This window comes from Periophthalmus magnuspinnatus, chromosome 10, assembly GCF_009829125.3.
Source record: "Periophthalmus magnuspinnatus isolate fPerMag1 chromosome 10, fPerMag1.2.pri, whole genome shotgun sequence".
NCBI lineage: Eukaryota > Metazoa > Chordata > Actinopteri > Gobiiformes > Gobiidae > Periophthalmus > Periophthalmus magnuspinnatus.
Window position 1 is genome coordinate 9,698,509 of NC_047135.1, and position 24,095 is coordinate 9,722,603.

Sequence of the window (24,095 nt, forward strand, 5' to 3'; positions counted from 1 at the left end):
GTTGCGGGACCAAAGCTCTAACCACTGAGCCACTGTTGCAGAATGACTGTGTGTGTGTGTGTGTGTGTGTGTGTGTGTGTGTGTGTGTGTGTGTGTGTTTGTTGATTGTTTGCAGTGTGTGGTTTGTAAATATATATTTATTTTGACCCATAGCACTTGTTTTGACTGTATTTTATATACAAATATACATTTTATATTGTGTTTTGATATGATATATAAATGTACAGTAATAGAGCAGCTGGGTGTGCAGATACAGATTCCTCTCAGTGTGAGTTTTCAGTAGAGCCCTCACTGATGTCTGTGGGTTGAAACATTCAAAAGTTATTGCACTTTTTCCAAACGTTCTCCAAATGTCTTCATTCGGATAGGTGTGGAGAGGCCTGGACTTACTCATGATAAAATGATTGTAAAACTCTCATTTTTATAGGTATTGACCTCAAATTTGAAATGTAAGTGGTCAACAGTCTTGTCAGTTGAGGTATGGTGTATTTTTGTCCCCAGCTCCCCACTGCAGCTTTCTACACCTTCATTTTCACAAAATTTCTTTGGCGAGGATGAGAAAAAAAATTTTTTATGTGTGTTCCAAAGTGTATAAATGCTCAGCAGACAAACTTACAGTGATTCTGACACCTGTGGGTAAAACTATAGTTTGTTACCTTTACAAAGACCCCAAACTAGTGCAGTTACTACTGAGGGTTCAATAATGGTGATTATTTTAATTTGGAGAGGTCAGAACAAAGGCAATTTCACCAAAATCACCCGAAATGCTAAGGGGTTTTAAACACTCAACAATTAAAGTATGTCGCTGTCGTTTCGCTTCTCTCTCGCGCACTAATGTACGTCTGTCTGTCACAGCTTCAGACTCCACGTGTGTCTTAACCTTAACACAGGGGTCACCAACCCTGTGCCCGCGAGCGCCATGTCGCCCCCAAGCCCCACATGAGTCGCCCGCAGACCTGTTCTAAAAATAGCACAACTCACTAATGAGCTGCATCTAAAATAAAATTTTATTCTGTTGCTATTTTTTTTATCACCCTTGCGTTTATATAGATTTAAAAGTGACAATATCTTAAACATATGTTTATTGTGCGCGTGACAAAACCAGTGCTCCGCTCTGCGTTGTGAGGATGCGCTGAATGCAGTTTCTTACTCCAAAACATGGTAGAAAATTAAGAGATCACTTTCACAACGATTTAAGACAGTAAAAGAAACCTGCACGTATCTCATCTGCGGAGCGACTGTGGTGACGGCAAAGCGGCACAATGTGGAGGGACACTTCACTACGTCTCACAAAACTCCACACTAACTACCCACGGGGACGCGCACTCCCCACGGGGACGCGCACTCCCCACGGGGGCGCACACTATGGGCAGAACAAGCCCAGAGCTAAACGCAGCTGTGGGTAAACAACAGGCTTTTTTCACGACACCGGTGAAAAAGTCACACAACGCAACCGAGATTTATTTTAAAATATGTAAGCTTATTTTTCTTTAACATTACATAATTGATAACTTTATGAAACATGGTGAATATATATATTATTTATGTTTTGTTAAAAAGGTTTGTCAATGGACAGTGAAAATGGGACACTTTTCCTATGAAATGTAGTGCTGTAAATGTCATCTGGAAATTTAACAATTACTAAGATTAGTAAAGTTAATGTGCTAAATACTGATATCTATTTCCCTCCTTGCTCATTGTTGATAATTATTTTGAGAAGTCATTAATGTGATCAGTGTCTTGCAACATGATCAGTGTGTTCACATAGATGATTATCATTTATCATTATTAATAATATATAACTAAAGGCAAACTGAGAAAATGTGTTATTTCAGAAGAGCGTCTCAAACTGGTAGCCCTTCGTATGACTCAGTGCCCATAAAGTAGCTCTCAGGTTAAAAAAGTTTGGTGACCCCTGCCTTAACAGCATATGGCGCCAAATCAAACACAGAAGGAACAGTTTAGAGTCCATAAAGATGTTCTACACAAGCTATTAGCCATGTTTTTATTTTTGGACAATCCGCCTCTTATTCAACTGCTGATGCAATAATATGTATGTAGATTCAATAGCGCAAGCATATGGTGGCGCATTTCTAGGAAAAAATCAGTTGAATTCTCATAAAAAACAACATAACATTTAAGTCTAGGAGCGTGGACAAAAGCGGACTGTGACTTTCATAACCGCGGGAAGCAGGGGTGCTGGGGGTGCAAGAGTAGCCTGTGCTAGATTCCCAGGGGACAAAACTATATCTATTCCTAACAGAGGTAAGATTACAATTAAACTAATACTCATTTAAGTGGTTTTCACACATGCTGGTGTGAAACCCTCGCTCTGTGGAGCAACCCCAGTGCACACTAGATTTATTTTGGTTATTTTACTTTTTGATCAGCTTTATTAACTTGCACCCATCATTCATCCCTAACACGCAGCTTGAGCCAAGTGCGAGTCCATCAGCTGATCCCTGAACTTTTTTTTTTTAATGACAAAGCGCTTCAAGCAGACGGAGACTCGTGAATAAAGGCGCACACGCTCGCTTCCTCTGCAGGAGGTTGTCTTTTCTTTCTCCTGTGGCTAAATACACCATGGAGACTGTCCGCTCCAAAGTACGAGTGGAGCTGCTCTGAGACCTCTTCTTTCAGCGCTCTCGGACCGGCCTACAGTGCAACTGCTGGGCTCTTTTACGTCGACCCGTCTTAATGACAGTGTGAAAAATTGAAATGAAAGAAACCTACCCTATTTTGTGCCATTTTACATGGGTGGTGGAGCGCTGTCCAATCTCCGATCTGCTGGTCAGGGCCAAAGACAAAGATGACCTTGGCAGAGGTGGTCAAAGTACTGCATTTCATTACTTGAGTTTTAGTATAGTTGCTCTGGTCAAATATTACTCCAATACAACAAAAGGACCTCAGTCAAATTACTACTTTAGTTAAAGTACTCAAGTATTATCCATAGAAATAATTTGAACATACAGACATTTTTGCAAATCATTTTAAATCAGTATTGTCTATAATGGCTTGACAAGATGCACATTTCAATTTGTCTAATTCTTATACAGTTCTAGAAAAAAAGATTAGAACTGACCCTAATGACCCTAAAATAGATTAAAACTTTGTCACCACAAATGTAATGGAGTCAAAAGTATATTAAGTACCCAAGTACAAGTCAATTAATATAGATACTGTGAAGTTAACTTAAACGTATGTTATGTCTTCACATTAAAGTCAGTGTGGCTACAAACTTTAGGCTAATGTTGTCTATTCTGTTTATTCCAAGCACTGCATGTAGGGTAACTAAAGTCACATCCTTCCTGTTTCACCCTCCAGCATTTATATAATTACTATATTGATCGTCAGCACTGATTTGCCACCTGCTCTTGACTAACGCCAGAGGCCGTGTCCCAATTCGCCAAAATGCCCTTAAAAGCACCCTTCGAAGTGTGCGTCGAAGGGCATTACGTAACTTCCGGCGCTGTCCCATTTCAGCTCACCCGACGAATGCGGACAAAAATGTGCCAAGTGTTTCCATGGAGATCGACCATAACCGAAGACCGTGTCTCATTTCGCCAAATGCATACCCTTCGAAGTACCAAAAAGGTGTATTCCTCAGTGTAGCCGCCATCTTGCTTAAATGGGACAGGCCTACACCACGGACCGTACTTCCACTGCTGTCTTTGCGCGTACGTTACGCATGTTATTTTTAATTATTTATAATAATTTATTATTTAATAAAAAAAGAGACAAGGTGTCATTCTTGCATCCGTTTATTTCTATTTAGACTGAATGAACTACGTTTGAATATAAATAGGTAAATATAACGTTCAAAGTTATTTTTTCCCAATTGTAGTTTCTACATAACGTTAACAAAATATACCTTGTTAAAACGTAATAACAGAGACAATATAATTTTTGCATTCATAGTCTATAAACCAGAAAACACTGATTAGCAACGTAACGATTCAGTATTTGGGCAGATTTAATTTGATCTATGGCTAAGCCACTTTTTAAGCCATAAGATTAATGTTTAATCAATAATATTAATAAGATTAATACGTTTGTGGAGCCAATCTCAAGCATAATGAGAAGGTTCTACACGTGTCGATGGTAAGTTTATGGGAGATTCACTGTTTTTGAAACAAATCTCCAGAGTTGTATAACCCCCGCCCTCCATTTGAAACTATGACATCATCAGATTGTAGAACAGGACTGTGTAAGCTGTATTTCTCATTCTGACACTTGTGTTTGTTCACAGGTGATATTTGTTTGGACAGATCAGCGCTCCATTCTGAGGCTTCATGAGTTTTCAGTATAAATTAAAACTTTCTCCTGCTTGAATCTTATTACATGTGACATTATTGTGTGGCAGAGTGGTTAGCAGCGCTCGTGGCTCATATCTAGAATGTGTTTGTGACTCCAGATCAGGATCCTGGCTCAGACCTGGTTCACTGCTCCTGACGGCTTTAATCCAGAGACACTGAAGGAGAGGGCAGATGCAGAGGACACATTTCTTACCTTTGACTTTTACTGGAGCGGTTGTTTAAAGCAGTTAAAGCCTCTTTGAAATCTGAACCTGGGTTATAGGGCAGGGCCATGTCGTATTGGTCATGATAAATCATTGTTTGCTTTGGGGGTGTTATGACATTTGGAATAGATTTGGAAAGACTGCTGCAAACTTCTAACTCTTACCAAGCAGCATGCTAGCACCATTATTGGTCTGGGGCCCAATCTGGAATAAAATGATAAGGACAGAATTTTGTATGGTGCATGGCATCAGGAAAAGCTGTTCACAGGGCACTGTAGGTCCCCCAAAAAGAAGGCTGTTAATGCAGGAGTTGACAGCACACAAAGGTGTGTACTTGGTTCTACTGGGTCTGCAGCTCAGTGGCCGAACTGCAGCTGCCTAGTAGAAACTATATTCATGCGATTATGTAACATTCATAACAGCCATGACACCAAACCTTATCAAGATGGTCACTAATTCTAAAACTCATTTTGAACACCTTAAGGCAGTTGCATAATAAATGGTTTAAGGCACAAGATGTTGCCATTCTGCTGCAAGGGTTGGCAGTGGACCATTGTTCTCCATCAACACAAAGCCCACTGAAGTTACTCCACACAGACATGCCACCTGATACAAGTGGGCAGGCAAATACCAAGCTTTGTGTCAGGGACAGAGCAGAGCTGAGTCCCATTCAGCCAAAACCACCTCAAACATCTCAGCCAGTTTTTATATGCCACTAATGCCACCTCAGACCACAGCACCAGGCAACATGACACCAATGTTCTCTTCATCTCCACACCACAATCTGAGAGCACTCCTACTGATCTTGCCCAAACACAAGACAAACCACAAAACCGCAAGCACACAAGGACAATCACCTCCCAACAGATGCACCAAGTGCGGAAAACTCCCCACCACATACAGCTATAGCCAGTTTAAAGGCAGAATTTACTACCCCAACTGTGAGACACTCAATAAGGAGCAGTGGAGCAGCGATTATTATTATTATTATTATTATTATTATTATTATTATTATTATTATTATTATTATTATTATTATTATTATTATTATTACTATTATATTTGTATTATGCGGGCGCTTTGAGAATAAAATCGTAACATTTTAACATTAAAGTCATAGTTTAATGAGAATTAATTCCCAATTTTATGAGAATAAAGTTGTAATTTTACAAGAATAAAGTCGCAGTCAGCGCAAAGATGTAATTTTATCCAGATTTAGGGGACAGCGTAATTCACCACCACGACCAGAGTGCAAAAGAATGGCCTTTATTTGAGTTAAAAGATTACATTAAAACCTACGTACGATAGTAGATCTTTATATTGCTGGCCGTTTAAACATTAACAACTGTTGAATCATTTACCCAGATATGACACCCATGAGCCTCTGTGCGTAGCTGAGCGCTCCTGGGCAGGACACCGACAGGTGTAGGAGTCTGTGCCTGAGGTGTACCTGGAACATCCACAGATACAGGGTGTGCGCAGTGCTCCAGACCCTGTACTGGGGAACGGAAGACAGTGTGCAATGTCGATCCCGCATAAAGAATTTGGGATCAGGGACTGAAACAAGCTGTCTATAAAATTTGTCTATAAAATAGCTCTAAGTACTAGATAACAACAAAACAAAAAGAAAGAAAAACATTATATAGATATAGATAATATAATATAATATAATATAAATATAAATAAATATAGATACATTTACAACAAAACATTACTTTGATAACATTGTTTCTTATAAACGTGATTTATATTTGTATTTACTGTAATTGAGAAGGACTGCACTAAACTGTGACCATCTGCACACAGAAACAGGACAGCACAGTGGACATAGAGATTAGGCTACTTCGGTGCGTAAAGCCGGGGCTGCCCAGTGCGCACGGCTCCACAGGCCCGGAGGGGCTGAAGTTATCAACAAGGAGCACATCTTTGAACGGTGAGTGTGCGCAAAGTGCCCATGTTTACAACAGTAGAGAAGCGAAGGTAAACGAAGCGGAGTATGAGACTGCACTGAGACTCCTCCACCTGTTAGTGAAGAGTGGGTCTGCGCTGAGACTCCTCCACCTGTTAGTGAACAGTGGGTTTGCGCTGAGACTCCTCCACCTGTTAGTGAAGAGTGGGTTTGCGCTGAGACTCCTCCACCTGTTAGTGAAGAGTGGGTCTGCGCTGAGACTCCTCCATCTGTTAGTGAAGAGTGGGTTTGCGCTGAGACTCCTCCACCTGTTAGTGAAGAGTGGGTTTGCGCTGAGACTCCTCCACCTGTTAGTGAAGAGTGGGTCTGCGCTGAGACTCCTCCACCTGTTAGTGAAGAGTGGGTCTGCGCTGAGACTCCTCCACCTGTTAGTGAAGAGTGGGTTTGCGCTGAGACTCCTCCACCTGTTAGTGAAGAGTGGGTCTGCGCTGAGACTCCTCCATCTGTCTGCGTCTCAGAGCACAGCCTGTGTTCTGTACAGTGAGCTCCAGGGGGCGCCAGTCTCTGCAGCTTTTTCCAGGAGAAGTCCAGTCACTCCACAAGGACAAAATGTGGCCTACTTCATTCAACAGTTTGTGGCTGATTAAAGGCAGCGTACAGCAAAATTGGAAGCAGAGTCAGAAGCAGAGTCAAAAGCAGAGTCAAAAGCAGAGTCTAACGATGAGTCTAACGATGAGTCTAACGATGAGTCTAACGATGAGTCTAACGATGAGTCTAACGATGAATCTAACGATGAGTCTAACAAATTGAGATTACACCACTGTTTTAAATCCTCTCTTAGAGGGAGTCATGCACTCCTGTATGAAAGAGACCACAGAATAAATGCGGCCTTGACCAAAGTGATAGAAAAGTATAGCCGCTATATCTCAGTTTCCTGTGATTACAAGAATATACTGTTATACTGTTGCATGGGAAACAGAACGTTTTGTACCTTTGTGAGAAAGCAAGTAATCTATTATATTTGTATATTGTTCATTAAATGTCAATGTTTTTCGCTACAGTTTTATCCTCATAAAATTCTGACTTTATTCTTATGAAATTATTACTTTATTCTCACAAAATTACGACTTTTTCTGGCTTCGACTTTATTCTCATTAAATTACGACTTTAATGCCGTCGTAGTTTTGTAGTTAAAAATACTACCATTTTCCATTTTGAGATGCAAATGAAAATCAGTTTAAATTTAAGGGAAAATTAAATATATTTGTTTATTAAACATTAATTAAAACAAATTTGGTCATAAAAAGGATATTTACCTGTTAATCTTGTTCACACTTTAGTTACAGTTAAATGATTTGGCCCCATCTTAATCCTGCACCAGTCACTTACTACACTAATATCAGATAGAACTGAATATCCCTAAGCTCATTCTTTAACGTAGTAGTGTTTTCATTTATTAGAATTTAAAGCTCAGCAATATGATAAAATCTATTATGATAAATATTTTTACTTTTATATTTTTGGATTCAGTTGTATTTTGTCGTGTTAAAACAAATAAAAATGTCTTTCTTAATTTAATGAACATAAACAAGACAGACTTTTAATCAGTTTCATTTCACACAAAAGCCATATTTCCTTCATCCAGAGTCTTGCGTCTGCTCCAAACCTGTTGTTTTTCCTGACAGAGGACTGGCTATAGACTTCTCCGTTCAAAAGACCCAATCTGATTATTGACCACTAGAAATGACTGAATCTCTGTTTGATTCATTGCACAGCCCTTTTTGTAATGGCTGCTCCAGTTTGTTGTTGGAGTAAATGGCAGAAAATCACAGGGGGTGGATTTTCTATATTATTGGTAAACTGCTTTGTATATTCATCTCAAAACTTTGCAGCGTTCATTCAAATTAAAGTCATTCATAAAAATCACTAATAACACAAGAGCCTTAACTGTTATTTATACTGAGATCTGAAATGGTTCTTGTTGTTTCCACAGCAGTTCACACTTTGAGATATTTTTACACTTCATCATTTCAAGTTCCAAACTTCTCAAAGTATGTTTCTGTGAACGACCTTCAGATCATTCATTACGACAGTGACACAAAGAAATTGGTCCCCAAACAAGAGTGGATGAACAAACTCACAGAGGAGGACCCTAGGTACTGGGAAAGAAACACTCAGAGGTGTTTGGAGAATGAGCAGGCGGGAAAAGGAAACATAGAAACTGTGAAACGCCGCCTTAATGTGACCGGAGGTTTGTGTTGTCTGCACTTTTCAGATTATCATGTATCAACTTTTTATAAATGAAACACATTTAGTCTGAAATATTTATGGACAGTTTTTTCTTGTAGTGAAAGTAGGAAAAATGTAGTTTTGATGTAAATCTTTTTGTTTGTTTGCAGCACTGGAGTTTTGTTGGTCAGGGATCAGGGCTGTGGTACATTTACTTGTTTTTCATATTCTATTCAGTCAATCTTTGTATATAACCCAAAATCACAACAGCAGTTTCCTCACAGAGCTTCACAAAGTTGTAGATTTAAAAGAAACAATAATGAAACATTGACCAACTGAAGCTGTAAAATGTGAGGAATTTAACCATTGCAAATGTAAACATTTCACTCCAAAATGCAACTTGTGATTTATAAAAAATGAAATAAATGTCCCTGAAGAAGTTTGAATCCTTTAAAGGATTATCTGAAGCTCTATGGCTGTGAATGGGACAATGAGACTAGTGAAATCAGAGGATATGAGCAACACTCTTTTGATGGAGAAGATTTTATTTCATTGGATTTTGACCCTGAAACTTTTGTCGCTCCAAAACAACAGGCTTTTATCACCCAACTGATATGGGAGAGGGATGGAGAGGCTGTCAGAGTGAAACACTACATCATCCATGAATGTGCTGAGTATCTGAAGAAATATGTGCGCCACGGAGAGAGCGCTCTGAACAGGATAGGTAAGAGACATGTAGTTTTAAAACTCTATAACAGATAATGACAAAAACTGTCTGTGCGTGTAATTCACGCTGGAGGAAAACAGACAATAACGACTATGGACTATAATGATTATCTGCTCCCATTTCAGCTAAACACTACAGGGGAGGGCATCTGACACACAGGGATACAGGAGGATGGGAGGGCACCTGACACACAGGGATACAGGAGGATGGGAGGGCATCTGACACATAGGAGGCTGGGAGGGCATCTGTCAACATGTCAGTAGTTGTGTAATGCACTGTTGTGGTGCTGTGTAGAGCTCCCCCTGGTGTCCCTGCTGCAGAAGTCCTCCTCAGCCCTAGTCACGTGTCACGCCACAGGCTTCTACCCCGACAGAGCCATGCTGTTCTGGACCAAAGACGGAGATGAGCTGCTGGAGGACGTGGAACTTGGAGAGATCCTGCCCAACAGAGATGGGACCTTCCAGACTAGTGTGTCCCTGGACCTGTCCTCTGTCCCCCCTGAGGACTGGGACAGGTACCACTGTGCATTCCAGTTGTCCGGGGACAAAAATAAGTATCTGAACAGACTGGACCATTGCATGATCAGGAACAATGGTGAGTTTTTGATCACAGGGATGTCACAATATCACATTCTAGTCTGAAGATTATTGTGAGAAGAACTATCACGGCTTAAAGATTCTGTAGTTTTTGACCTCTGACCAAACAAGAGTTACATCCTTAATTGAGTTTGTTGTGGTTAATAGCAGACACTTGACCCACCCTGCCCAGTATGAATGTGGTGTGTGAGTGTTGGTGGTCAGAGGGGTTGATGGGGCAGATTGAGGGCAGAGTAAATGGATAATGCACCAAATTGTAAACTGAGTGACTGAGCGTCTGGAAAAGTGCTGTATAAGATGATCATGCATTATTCCTTAGGGGATGCTCACACTCACCCAATCAGACCCAAGCATAGATAGCCCCTAAAGCGTGGTACGTTTGTCCAGTGTGAGTGGACTTTGGCCTGGTTGGAGGAAAGTTCTTGTACACACACACACACACACGCTACTTATGTTTACGAGCCCTGTGTATCAAGGCACATTTGAGAGCTATATCATCAGGAGCTTCATGCCCCTGGTAGGGTCACCCGTGGCAAACAGGTCGAGGGGGATTGGGTCAGACTACGAGTGGTTCAGAAGCCCGTTATGACGAGTGAAAAAGCAAGGTCAGCTACGTTGCCCAGACCGCCATCACTGGGGCCCCACCCTGGAGCCAGGCTTGGGGTGAGTGCCTGACAGCAAGCGCCTGGTGGCCACGAAGACCACGAGGACCGGTCAGGCACAGCCCAAAGGAACGACGTGGGGCCGTCCTCCTGTGGACCCACCGCCTGCAGGCTGATCCATGAGAGGCTGGTGCAGAGAGATCTGGGCAGCAGTCGAAGGCATGGGCCTTGACAACCGGATCTCCGGACATGGAGACTGGTTCTGGGGACATGGACTGTCACCTCGCTGGGGGAAAAGAAGCCTGAGCTTGTTCGAGAGATTGAGCGTTACCAACTAGATATACTTGGCCTCACCTCCATGCACAGCTTGGGCTCTGGAACCCAACTTCTTGAGAGTGACATTTCCATTTATTGGGCGTTGCCCCTAGGGAGAGACTGTGAGCTTGTGTGGGCTTGCTTATTCCCCACAGCTCACCTGCCGCGTGTTGGAGTTCACCTCAGTGAACGAGAGGGTTGCGTCCCTGCGCCTTTGGGTTGAGGACAGGTCTCTCACCATGTCGGCCTACGGGCCAAACAGCGATGCAGAGTCCCTGGGAGGGGTACTAGACAGCACACTGACCAGGGACTCTGTTGTTCTACGACTTCAATGCCCAGGTAAAGACAGTGACACCTGGAGGGGGGTGATTGGGAAGAACGGCCTCCCTGATCTGAACCTGAGTGGGGTTCTGTTGTTGGACTTCTGTGCTAGTCACAATTTGTCCATAACGAACACCATGTTCGAGCACAAGATACCAGGACACCCTAGGTCGGCCTCGAAGAGATTCTGGTAAACTGTCCAGCACCCCAAGAGGCAAAAGCAGTGCTCCACCAACACTGTTTACAATGCAGGCGGAGAGCTGCTGACCTTAACAGAGGAAGGAATACTTTGAGGATCTCCTCAATCCCACTGTCACGTCTTCCGAGGAGGAAGCAGAGACTGGGTACCCGGAGGCGGACTCATCCATCTCCCTGGCTGAAGTCACTGAGATGGTTGGCAAGCTCCTCGGTGACAAGGTTCCAGGGGTGGATGAGATCCATCCTGAGTAAATGTTTCAGGTGGTTTGCGATTGTATGTTTCAGGTGGTTTGCGGTTGTATATTTCAGGTGGTTTGCGGTTGTATGTTTCAGGTGGTTTGAGGTTGAAAGAGGAATTAATTAATGTACTGGTCTAATATATCATATTCTTCCCAGATGCTAGGAATTTTTATTGGCCCTCAGGTCTTCAGTTGAACTGGCCCAATTGATCATAATCAGTACTTTTTACAGCAAATTTGAGCAATCCTACCAATATAACCTAAATAACATCACATTGCATTGTCATACAGACCTAATATTAATATTTCAAGCCTTATTTAAAGTATAGAGTCAAAACTATGTTAAATGCACCCATCTGAATTATCCACTGTATTGACCACTGGCCCTCTGTGTCGAATATTTTTCAAGATATGGCCCTCGTTGAAAAGAGTTTGGGCACCCCTTATTTAGAGTATGAATTCACTTAAAGTAACTAAACTAGACATTTAGGATGCAGACAACGCACATCAGTACCTGTGTCTGTGATGTTAACGTGACTCACCTGTTGTACCTGTGTCTGTGGTGTTAGCGTGACTCACCTGTGCTGTCCCCTGTCTGTCTCAAAGAAGAACTGCACAGCTCTCATCTCTCCTGTGTCGGCTGCTCTCGCTGTTGTTCTCACTGCTGCTGTCCTTGCTGTGGTCACCTTCATCTTGTACAGGAGATGTAAAGGTAACACAACATTTAGTCATGCGTTTCTCCTTTTGTCAAAACTTCAAACATTAAACTAACATGTTTTTTTGTTTTTGTTTCAGCCAAACAGCCCACGCCTCATAAGTAACACTTTTATTTACTATTTACTTTATTTACTTTTATTAATACTACTACTATTACGGTACTGTGACGATAAGTTAGGAATGTGCAAATCGATTTTAAGTATCGATACTTTCGATACCAGCTGTTCTAATTTATTGTATCGATAAAGTTCTAGAAGAATCAATACTTGTATGAAATTTCATATAAGCCTTTGTGACTCATCATAACACAGTGTTAATGTGATTTCCAAAGTAGATTTGTGTTTTAAACTGTTGTTCAAAGAGTAATCTAGAGGCAGAAGCAGTGCTTCACTGTGTGTAATAAACTGTACTTTTGTGTTGTAGCTCCAAGTGAGCCAGAAGTGCAGGAGTTGAACCCTCAGCCACCGTGAGTCTAACACTTTACTCTGTGTTTATCATCTGCTCCAAACCTGCTCCTTTAAGGGTGAGCTCATACTCGCGTCCAATCAGAAGCCCCTAAGCCAGACAGGTCAGACAGGTCAGACTCATTTGTCCCTTGATACAATTATATTTGGCACTCGAGATCATATCAAATATGTATTAAAGCTGGCCCGCCGGCCGCCGCGTCAGTATAGCGCATGCACCTCTAATAATATGAATCCCAGAATGCTTTGCAAATGTGTTGGCGCTGGCCCCCACCACTTTTGTTGACACTCAGTAGCATCTGCTACCTGTCGCTTCACTGAAATTTAATCCACCCCTTCTGAAAAACATGCAGATCTTGTTGAAATGTTTCAATAAATATTAAATTTGGCCCACGACTTAGTCACAGTTTTTAATTTTGGCCCTCTGTGAATTTGAGTTTGACATCCCTGTCCTAAGGGATTCACACCATTCTGAGGCTTCATGAGTTTTCACAGTTTAATATTAAATTCAAACTTTCTCTTGCTTGAATCTTATCAAATATGACATTATTGTGTGGCAGAGTAGTTAGCAGCGCTCTTGGCTCATATCTAGAATGTGTTTGTGACTCCAGATCAGGATCCTGGCTCAGACCTGGTCCACTGCTCTCAACGGCTTTAACCCAGAGACACTGAAGGAGAGGGCAGATGCAGAGGACACATTTCTTTGACTTTTACTGGAGCGGTTGTTTAAAGCCGTCATTCTGTTTGAAATCTAATCCTGGGTTATAGGGCGCAGCCGTGTCGGTCATGATAAATCTGTTGCTCTGGGGGTGATAGGAAATTTGGAATAGGAAATTTGGAATAGATTTGGAAAATAGAATTTGATTGCATCAAACTTCTTCCACTTAGGCCCAAAGCATCTTAAACACTGACTGTGGAAGATCTTACTGTATATCTATAACATAAAGAGCGTAAGACAAGTTTCACAGTTAAGTGTGTGTGTGTGTGTGTGTGTGTGTGTGGATCAGTGTAGTTGGATCAGTGTGTGTGTGGATCAGTGTGTGTGGATCAGTGTGTGCGGATTAGTGTGTGTGGATCAGTGTATGTAAGATCAATGTGTGTGGATCAGTGTGTGTGTGTATCAGTGCGTGTGTGGATCAGTGTGTGTGTGTATCAGTGCGTGTGTGGATCGGTGTGTGTGTGTATCAGTGCGTGTGTGGATCACTGTGTGTGTATCAGTGCGTGTGTATCAGTGTGTGTGTATCAGTGCGTGTGGGTGTCAGTGCGTGTGTGTGTCAGTGCGTGTGTTGATCAGTGCGTGTGTGGATCAGTGTGTGTGTGTATCAGTGCGTGTGTGGATCAGTGTGTGTGGATCAGTGTGTGTGTGGATTAGTGTGTGTGGATCAGTGTATGTAAGATCAATGTGTGTGGATCAGTGTGTGTGTGTATCAGTGCGTGTGTGGATCAGTGTGTGTGTGTATCAGTGCGTGTGTGGATCGGTGTGTGTGTGTATCAGTGTGTGTGTGGATCACTGTGTGTGTATCAGTGCGTGTGTATCAGTGTGTGTGTATCAGTGCGTGTGTGTGTCAGTGCGTGTGTGTGTCAGTGCGTGTGTTGATCAGTGCGTGTGTGGATCAGTGTGTGTGTGTGTATCAGTGCGTGTGTGGATCAGTGTTTGTGTGTCAGTGCGTGTGTTGATCAGTGTGTGTGTATCAGTGCGTGTGTGGATCAGTGCGTGTGTGTATCAGTGTGTGTGGATCAGTGTGTGTGTATCAGTGCGTGTGTGTATCAGTGCGTGTGTGGATCAGTGCGTGTGTGGATCAGTGCATGTGTGGATCATTGTGTGTGGATCAGTGCGTGTGTGGATCAGTGCGTGTGTGGATCAGTGTGTGTGTGTATCAGTGTGTGTGTGTATCAGTGCGTGTGTGTATCAGTGTGTCTGCATCATTGTGTGTATCTGTGTGTGTGTATCAGTGCGTGTGTGGATCAGTGTGTGTGTATCAGTGCGTCTGCATCATTGTGTGTATCTGTGTGTATGTATCAGTGCGTGTGTGGATCAGTGTGTGTTTGGATTTGTGTGTGTGGATCAGTGTCTGTGTATCAGTGCGTGTGTGTATCAGTGTGTGTGTATCTGTGCGTGTGTGGATCGGGGTGGGGGTGTGTGTGTGTGTGTGTATCAGTGCGTGTGTGTATCAGTGCGTGTGTATATAATATGTGTGTTTATCAGTGTGTGTGGATCAGTGTGTGTGTGGATCAGTGTGTGTGTGTATCAGTGCGTGTGTGTATCAGTGTGTGTGTGGATCAGTGTGTGCGGATCAGTGTGTGTGTGGATCAGTGTGTGTATGGATCTTTGTGTGTGCATCAGTGTGTGTGTGCGGATCAGTGCGTGTGTATCAGTGTGTGTGTGGATCAGTGTGTGTGGATCAGTGCATGCGTGTATCAGTGTGTGTAGGGGTGTGTGTGTGTGTGTGTGTGTATCAGTACGTGTGTGTATCAGTGTGTGCGTGAATCAGTGTGTGCTTGAATCCATGTATGTGTGTGTGCGTGTGGATCAGTGCGTGTGTGGATCAATGCGTGTGTGGATCAGTGTGTGTGTGGATCAGTGTATGTCTGTAGGTGTGTGTGTGTATCAGTGCATGTGTTGATCAGTGCGTGTGTGGATCAGTGTGTGTGTATCAGTTCGTGTGTATCGTGTGTGTGTGTATCAGTTCATGTGTGTGTCAGTGCGTGTGTTGATCAGTGTGTGTGTGTGTATCAGTGTGTGTGTATCGGTGTGTGTGCGTCGGGGTATGTGTGTGTGTGTGTCTGTGTGGGGGTGTGTTTGTGTGTGTGTGGATCAGTGTGTGTGTATCAGTGCGTGTGTGGATCAGTGTGTGTGTGTATCAGTGCATGTGTTGATCAGTGCGTGTGTGGATCAGTGTGTGTGTGTGTGTATCAGTGCGTGTGTGGATCAGTGTGTGTGTATCAGTTCGTGTGTATCAGTGTATGTGTATCAGTTCATGTGTGTGTCAGTATGTGTGTGTATCAGTGTGTGTGGATCAGTGCATGTGTGGATCAGTGTGTGTGTGTAGGGGTGTGTGTGTAGGGGTGTGTGTGTGTATCAGTATGTGTGTGGATCAGTGCGTATGTGGATCTGTGAGTGTGTGGATCAGTGCGTGTGTGGATCAGTGCTTGTGTGTCAGTGCGTGTGTATCTGTGCGTGTGCATCAGTGTGTGTGTGTATCAGTTTGTGTGTGTGTATCAGTGCGTGTGTGGATTAGTGTGTGTGTGGGGTGTGTGTGTATCAGTGCATGTGTGGTTTAGTGCGTTTGTATCAGTGCATGTGTGTGTCAGTGTGTGTGTTGATCAGTGTGTGTGTATCAGTGCGTGTGTGGATCATTGTGTGTTGATCAGTGTGTGTGGATCATTGTGTGTGTGTGAATCAGTGTGTGTGTGGATCAGTGTGTGTGGATCAGTGCGTGTGTGGTTCACTGCGTGTGTGGATAGGTGTGTGTGGATCATTGTGTGGGGTGTGTGTGTGTGTGTGTGGATCAGTGCGTTTGTGGATCAGTGCGTGTGTGGATCAGTATGTGTGTTGATCAGTGTGTGTTTGGATCTATGTGTGTGTGTGTGTGTGTGTGCATGTGTGTATGTTTCAACTGTACGTGTGTGTGTACGTTTCACCTATACATGTTTATGTGTGTGTGTGTACGTTTCACCTGTATGTGTGTGTGTATGTTTCACCTGTACGTGTGTGTGTACATTTCACCTGTACGCATTTCTCTGTGTGTGTATGTTTCTTTTTTCACCAGTATGTGTGTGTGTGTACGTTTCACCTGTACATGTGTATGTCTCACCTGTTCGTGTGTGTGTTTCACTTGTATGTGTGTGTGTACATTTCACCTGTACATGTGTGTACGTTTCACCTGCACGTATGTGTGTGTACGTTTCACCTGTGCGTGTGTGTGTTTCACCTGTACGTGTGTGCATGTTTCACCTGTACATGTGTGTTTCAGGGTCAGACCCAAACGCCAGGTCGATGCATGAGGAGTCAGTGGAAGACTGTTTATGTGACAATATCAGAAACAGGGGAGGCCCATTGTACAATATTACATGATTATAAATGAATATAGTGTGTAGGGATGTAACGATCTGATACTGGTTATCGAATATTGGCACTGATACTGAAAAATTTGCTAGATTCCAAATATTAGTTCAGTCGATACATGATTGGGCATGTACAGTTGAAACCAGAAGTTTACATACACTGTTTAAAAAGATACATGTTTTTTTTCTCACTGAGATGAAATCAGACTAAACTTTTCCTGTTTTAGGTCATTTAGGATGACCGAAATAATTTCTATTTGCTATATTCCAAAAATAATGAGAGAAGGATTTGGTACTATTGCCTTTAAATCTGACTTGGGTCAAATGTTTTGGATATCCTTCCACAAGTTTCTCACAATAGTTTGCAGAAATTTTGGCCTATTCCTCCTGATAGAACTGGTGTCACTGCATAAGTCTGTTGGCCACCTTGCTTGCACATGCCTTTTCAGGTCTGAACATACATTTTCAATAGGATTAAGATCAGGGCTCTGTGATGACCACTCCAAAATATTGACTTTGTTATCCTTTAGGCAGGCAAGGCAAGTTTATTTGTATAGCACAATTCGTACACAAAGTAATTCAAAATGCTTTACAGAATAAGAAGGACATTAAAATCACACAAATCAAAACATAAATAATCACAATCATCATAAAATTAACATTAAAACAGAAGAGTGCATAATAAAAACCTTTCAGTGCACAGCTGAACAGAACCGTTTTGAGCCTGGATTTAAACATTGTCAAAGTAGAGGCCTGTCTCACATCTTCAGGAAGACTGTTCCAAGTTTTAGCTGCATAAAACTGAGATGCCGATTCCCCATGTTTAGTCCTGACTGTCCCCGAAGTCTTCTAATTGCGAGATGGTTCATATGGCACTAACATTTCAGAGATGTACTTTGGTGCTAGGCCATGGAGAGACTTATACACAAGCAGAGCTGCTTTAAAGTATTCTTTGAGCTACAGTGCTCATACTTATGTGCTCGTACTTCCTGGTTCTAGTCAGGACCTGAGCAGCAGCGTTCTTTAGCCACTTTGTAACCAGTTTAGCAGTATGCTTCAGGTCATTTTCCATTTGGAAGACTCATTTGTGCCCAAGCTTTAACCTCCTGGTTGATGTCTTGAGATGTTACTTCAGTATTTCCACATAATGTTCTTTCCTCATGATGGGATGAGTGGTTCCTTTGATGTAAAACAGTTTGAGTGCCTTGAAGGTGAAAAAACACTATATAAAATGTGACCATACCTAGAGCGCTCTGATAACCCAGTAATGAGATCTGATTTGTGGTGTGTGTTTTCAGCACAAGAGAAATCAGATCATCAAAAACACCTGGTGACACGTGTCAGTGAATCAGTGGATTTTTAGAATAACTGTTTTATTTGAAAGACCAAGTACAATTAATTTAACATGTCTTAGCCACATGACTTTGACCTTTTTGCATAATTTCTTTGTCAAAACCTGCATAGATGGGAACAGTCTGAAAGAGATCAAATTACTCACATCAGACCAGACTGTTTACATGACATCTGAAAAATCTTCAGAAATCAGATATTGATCAGATTCTTCTGTGCATGTGAACAAAGCCAGTGTGAAATCTAGGGCTAATTGTTACTAGTTGACTATAAAAAAGTAATCTTAGTTGTATTTTTATCATTGTAATAATTATGTAGACTATACAGACTCTAAAACACATATGAAAAGGCTTTAAAACAAATAAATTAAAATACAAAAGCAGACCTACCTTCTCCTCGCCATTTACTCTTTACTCTTAATCTTTGTTCGCTTATTTTCAAGATGCCATTTTGCCAATCAACCCCCGTCACTGACACCGGTACATGCCCACTGCTCTGTATATTCTTCATTCTCCAATTTTATTTTCTTAATCTGTGATACACGTAGGATACAGCAGCATCACATAGTTTTTTTCGTACAAATGCAAAAAAAAAAACTTCTGCCACTCGCTAGTAGTTCCATTTCATTTTTTGCAGGTATCAACACTAAAAAAGTCCCATTCACAGGACAGAAATAATCCTTTCCTGAATATCTTGAGCTGTATCAGAACAAGTATAAGACACATAGACTAGTATACACCCATGGACCACTATGGAACCTACCTGGACCACTGAATGTTGAAAATCATATTCTGTTGGCAGAAGAAAGTGTGTTTTTATTATAATTGTGGTAGTCGAATCAGTATTGAATATCAAGTCTATTCCTTAGTATTGAAATTTTAATATCATGACAACACTACAATAGCAATAATCACTTGAGTAGTTGACTACTAAAATAATGGTTATTTGCAGCCCCAGTGGGATCCTTATTTGTTTTTTGTCTCAGGTTTGTGCTAACAGAGGAGGAAGAGGAGGAAGAGGAGGACGCTGGTTTCTTCTGGGATAAGCAGCGGCGTTTTGACCTTGTAGCGTTTGTGGAGATGGTGTCTCTGTTACTGCGCTCGGGCCTGGTTCTGCGCTGCTGTGTGGAAAACACTGCTTCAGGCTCTCTGTTAAAGCTCTCCCTGGAACATTTCCCCTCTCTGCTGCCTCTGAGTGTTCTGCTCCTAGACAGTGGCGCCCCCTTCTGCCCCCAGGACCACGACTGCTGGTCCCGGTATGAGGAGGAGAGGAAGAGATAGCCAAAAATAGATCATATCTCCATTGTAACTAACTTTGTTAGATGAAATTAAAATGAATTACTGATGTTAAAATAGTGTTAATATCTGAATTATCTTGTGATTATATTTGTTTTATATGTTCTATTGTCCGATTTAGATTAGTTTAGCTTCAGTGGTGGATGAAGTACTCAATTTTGTTACTTAAATAAAGAGGTAAAAAGTTACTCATGTAAAAGTAAAACAATCTACTTAAGTAAAAGTATTTAAGTACCTGTTTAAAAATGTGTTAAAGTGTTAAATGTAGTGATACTGATTAACAAAGTCAGGATGTTACCACAAACATAGTAAAAAATAACCCCTCAAATCATATGAAAAGTACTTTTTATTTTTCAGTCCAGTTCAAAAATGTAGTGGAGTAGAAAGTATCCACTGTAAAATGTAGTAAAAGACAAAGTTTAAATCTGTCAACAGGAGTGAAGATGTTTCGCTGCTCATTTAAACTTTTGCTATGATCAGACCTGGACGACTGAGGGATTACACAGACACTGTAAAATGTACTTACGTACAGTACAGATGCCTAAAAATTCTACAGTACTTTACTACTTTGTTACCTTCCACAAATATGTACTTTTATAAGTTATACGTTTCCTGTGGTGAAGTATTTACATTGTTATAAGGCTCTACGCTGTCTGTGATCATCCATCTGTAACCTGCTGTCTGCTTTCTGGGATTTAAATAATGATTTATTTTAGCGGGAAGTGTGGACTCGCTTTAGAGAGAATCAGAACTAGCCGACTAGACGACACCATGAAAAGGACCTTACAGCACATTCTCTGAAGTCTGGCCAATCAGAGCAGGCCATGTAAGTTTGTCACTTTAGCAAGGAGCAGATACAGCCGTGGATTGGGACAATGTATAAAATATGATCTGAATATCATTTTTAAGATGGTTAAAACAATGTGAGGTTTCTTTGTGTCACTGTCGCCCCCTGTAGGTACGACGTGCTGTTCAAGGCGGTGGGGTCGTACGTGGAGAGGCGTTGGGAACCTTATGGTTCTTGTTTGGAGCACTGCTGGAGCTGGCTAAAGCAGACAAGCCGCTGATGCGTGTGACTGGTACAGATACATATCATATCAAACTTTAGTGTTACTAATACTGTGAAAAAACACCACGATTTAAAGGATTCATATCAGGCTGCTCTCTGATCTATGTTCTAATGTTGTTTCCTGATCACAAACAGACCTGGAGTTGTGCTTTGTTTCATTCACACATGTTTAACACACAAACCCTGCATATTTAGACTTCTTTTTCATATTTAGAGTTATTTTCTCAAACAGAGCATTTTGAGCTTTGGAAATGTAGACAGACTAATAATGCAAGGTTATTCAAACGTGGGAATGAAACAAAAAATGGGTATGTTTTTGAGGAGGTAACAGCATTATGACATGGCTTAAAGATCAGAAGAGTCTTTTTTTATATAGGGCCTTTAATGAAAAATTAAATCCTTAATGTTCTTTTGTGTTAGCAGAAATGTTACAGTATGTGACCTGGTTTATGAAATAAAACTGTATGAGTGAAGTAAAGTAAAGACAATAGAATGTAATTTTCCTGATTAAATGGTAGTGTTTTCTTTTCTATTCCCATGTGGCCTTATATCTGTGTAATCCCTCAGCGGTCCAGGTAGGTACCATAGTGGTCCATGGGCGAATACTAGTCTGTGTGTCTTATACATGCTCTGATACAGCTCAAGAAAAAAAAGCTATTCAGGAAAGGTTATTTCTGTCCTGTGAATGTGACTTTTTAGTATCGATTTCTGATCTGGTTTTTGAATTAACTTAATAATCTGGACATCCTCAGGGACTGGCCCCTCTCCTCCTCTGGACTACAGCGGAGTCTCTGCTCTCTGGGACTTCCACAGCAGCTCCAGGGCCCAGGAGCTAAGTGCGGCCCCATTGCAGAGCCTCTGTCGGGGGGTGATCCGCAGAGCACTGAGACCCTCTCCTCTGGAGCCTAAGGTCTGGACACTGGACTTACCCCTCGCCCTCAAGGACTACCTCCTGCTGAGCGAGCTGTGGCCCATCCTAACTGTGCACTAAGGCTGTATGTCACAAACAAGTCTAAACACTCAAGTAAATATAACGGAGTACTACCCTCCTCTGTTCTGGGATCTCTTACCTAACCTTCCTTATTACTTATTAATTTTATATATATTAAATTTTATACCAATACCAATTCCGATTCCAGTTTTTATTTAGACAATAGAATATCTACTTTCAATACTAGTTTTAGTATCGATCAGTATCTGTGACAGTAGGTGAACAGACTGAGAGGAGCGTGTCACCGGAGCTCACACCTCATCATGTGTGTTCACAAATATGTTCTGCACTTTTACTCTTTGGATCAAAATGGTTGAATCTGCAGAAACCAGCGTCTGCAGCTGAAACTCAAACGGGCCAAATATGAAGTGCAGAGGTGACTGCTTTCACATCTACAGCTCAGAGTCATCCAGGTTTAATGCTGGGTTTCAGGAGACATCACAACATTCTATAGGCCAGACAAACAATTACTTCCCGATTTGAAGGACTTTGAAAAGACAAAATACAAGAAATACAAGAATGAGCAGGTCCAAGGAGCATAAATTGTGACGAGGGAGCCTACTTCTTATCACACACGGGATAAAACGCCAGGCACTAGATGGTGTACGTTTCAGACTTTCTTTGCAGTGCCTGACTTGCATTTATGGATATATGTATATAAAATCTATATATGTGTAAAAAACATATTTTATGTTTGTGATCTGAATTTGTGGATCACCTAATTTGTGCATTCTTCACCAACATTTGTGAAACAAACTTTACACATTCCATGAAAAATCTATGCATAGCATTGGACTCAAAATTGTGATTTATTTTCTGATGTGGAGTTACCACACGTGGCACATAATATACATATACAAATTATGCATTGTGGAAAAATCTGAGATTTTGAATTAATTGTTTTTGCTGCATCAATAACTTAATATGACACATTTTCTCCCCCACAGGGTGGGTACCCTACTCCGCTGTTAAGTGCCTTATCCCATGTGTGTGATACGCTCCTTGAACCAGTTTGTTTTTTAATTTTCAAAAACAAACAAACAAACAAAACATCTTTCAAATAAAATTCTTGAAACCTACATGTTGTTTTGTGATTCTTGCCAAATGCCAATTGAGTAAATAAATAAAATAAAGTTACTTAAAATACAGTTTACAGTTTTTGTCCTTTGTGTTCAATGCACTTTGTTCAGTGGAATAGTTCTTGTGAAATATATAGAACAGTTACAAACTAATAATACATTAACTTCCAGTACCCTGTTTTCCTGATTAAGAGGTCACAATAGTAGCATTTCTGTACACTGCACATAGAGCTGTTTTGTGTGGAGTTTGGTTTGGTGGGTTTCAATGAGCAACACACTAAACTTTGAGGTGAGAGAATTTTGACCAATGAGAAACTACCAGTTTGATGTAGTGTTGCACTGCTAGAAAATAACTTACAGTAATAAAATGAAATGAACTGGCATGGCATAGAAGGTAAACGGCGCCCGCTACTGGTATTAAAGTGGTTTAGCCATACATGAAATAACGAATCCTTAAACTCCAATATTCCACTTTATGTACAACTAATCACTGTTCTCTGGTTTATAGACTATGAATGTAAAAATGATATTGGAACACGGCCAGAGTCAGAAGTGGGACGAGCTTGAGAGAACACTGGTATGAGGCCAATGTAGCCTATGCGATGTGATATCTTTTATAAATACTGAGCGCAAAATAGGGTCTCCAATGGAACGAACAGTTTCAGTAAAGAGAGTACTTTTATGACACAATAAACAGTGAAGATTTTGGTAGAAACTTACCCCATTTTGTGACATTGTCTCTTTTTCCAGTAGAAAAAGAGACCTGATTGGTCCAGCCGTTGCCACAGGAACCCTGATCCCCTCTAGCCCCGCCCACTGCTGTCTTCAGGTCCGCTGCGCTCACAAACCTTTTTGAGAAAAACTCAGCGCAACGAATGTCTCAAAACTCATGAGAGCATAATTTTCAGATTTGTATGTATGTATATTTGCAATGGTAAAATGAAATTTGCAAGCGCAAAAACGATATTTGTAAGCCTAAAACAAAATTTGTGAGTATTTAAAAAAAATTAATAAAAAATAATTATTTGCCAGTGTACAAATCAACATTTCTGCATTGAAACTTTTTGGAACAAATGAACCTTCATAATGGAACGCCAAAGGAACACGGTATGCATTCTTTTACCATGGCAATTACCATGGCAATTGAACAGCCATCTCCTGAGTGGAGCCAGAGCTAATTTGTGATTAAAAAATATTTTACAAATGTATTTTCTACACTTTCAAATATCGTTTTACGCTTCCATTTCAAAAGACCTACTTTCACTGGTTGATTTTTTTTGTCATTTGTTTCATGGAAAACCTACATTGCCTAGTCCCGTCATCATCAGCACACTGAAGTGGCAGAATGACTGGTGGATCAAAAATTAACAGGCTGGGTGCTGAGTATGAAGGTACATTTACCTCATGCCG

General features: G+C 41.3%; 1 protein-coding gene across 1 annotated transcript; it reads left to right on the forward strand.

The window, feature by feature from the left end:
• Window positions 1-2,718: 2,718 nt before the first annotated feature.
• Window positions 2,719-21,606, forward strand: LOC117378079 (uncharacterized). Its single transcript, XM_033974617.2, has 11 exons — window positions 2,719-2,833; window positions 3,223-3,282; window positions 8,422-8,695; window positions 9,122-9,381; window positions 9,679-9,978; window positions 10,681-10,801; window positions 12,225-12,367; window positions 12,796-12,838; window positions 18,694-18,730; window positions 20,505-20,625; window positions 21,368-21,606. Exons 1-11 carry the CDS (start codon window positions 2,719-2,721, stop codon window positions 21,604-21,606), a joined length of 1,713 nt encoding a protein of 570 aa, XP_033830508.2.
• Window positions 21,607-24,095: the final 2,489 nt, after the last annotated feature.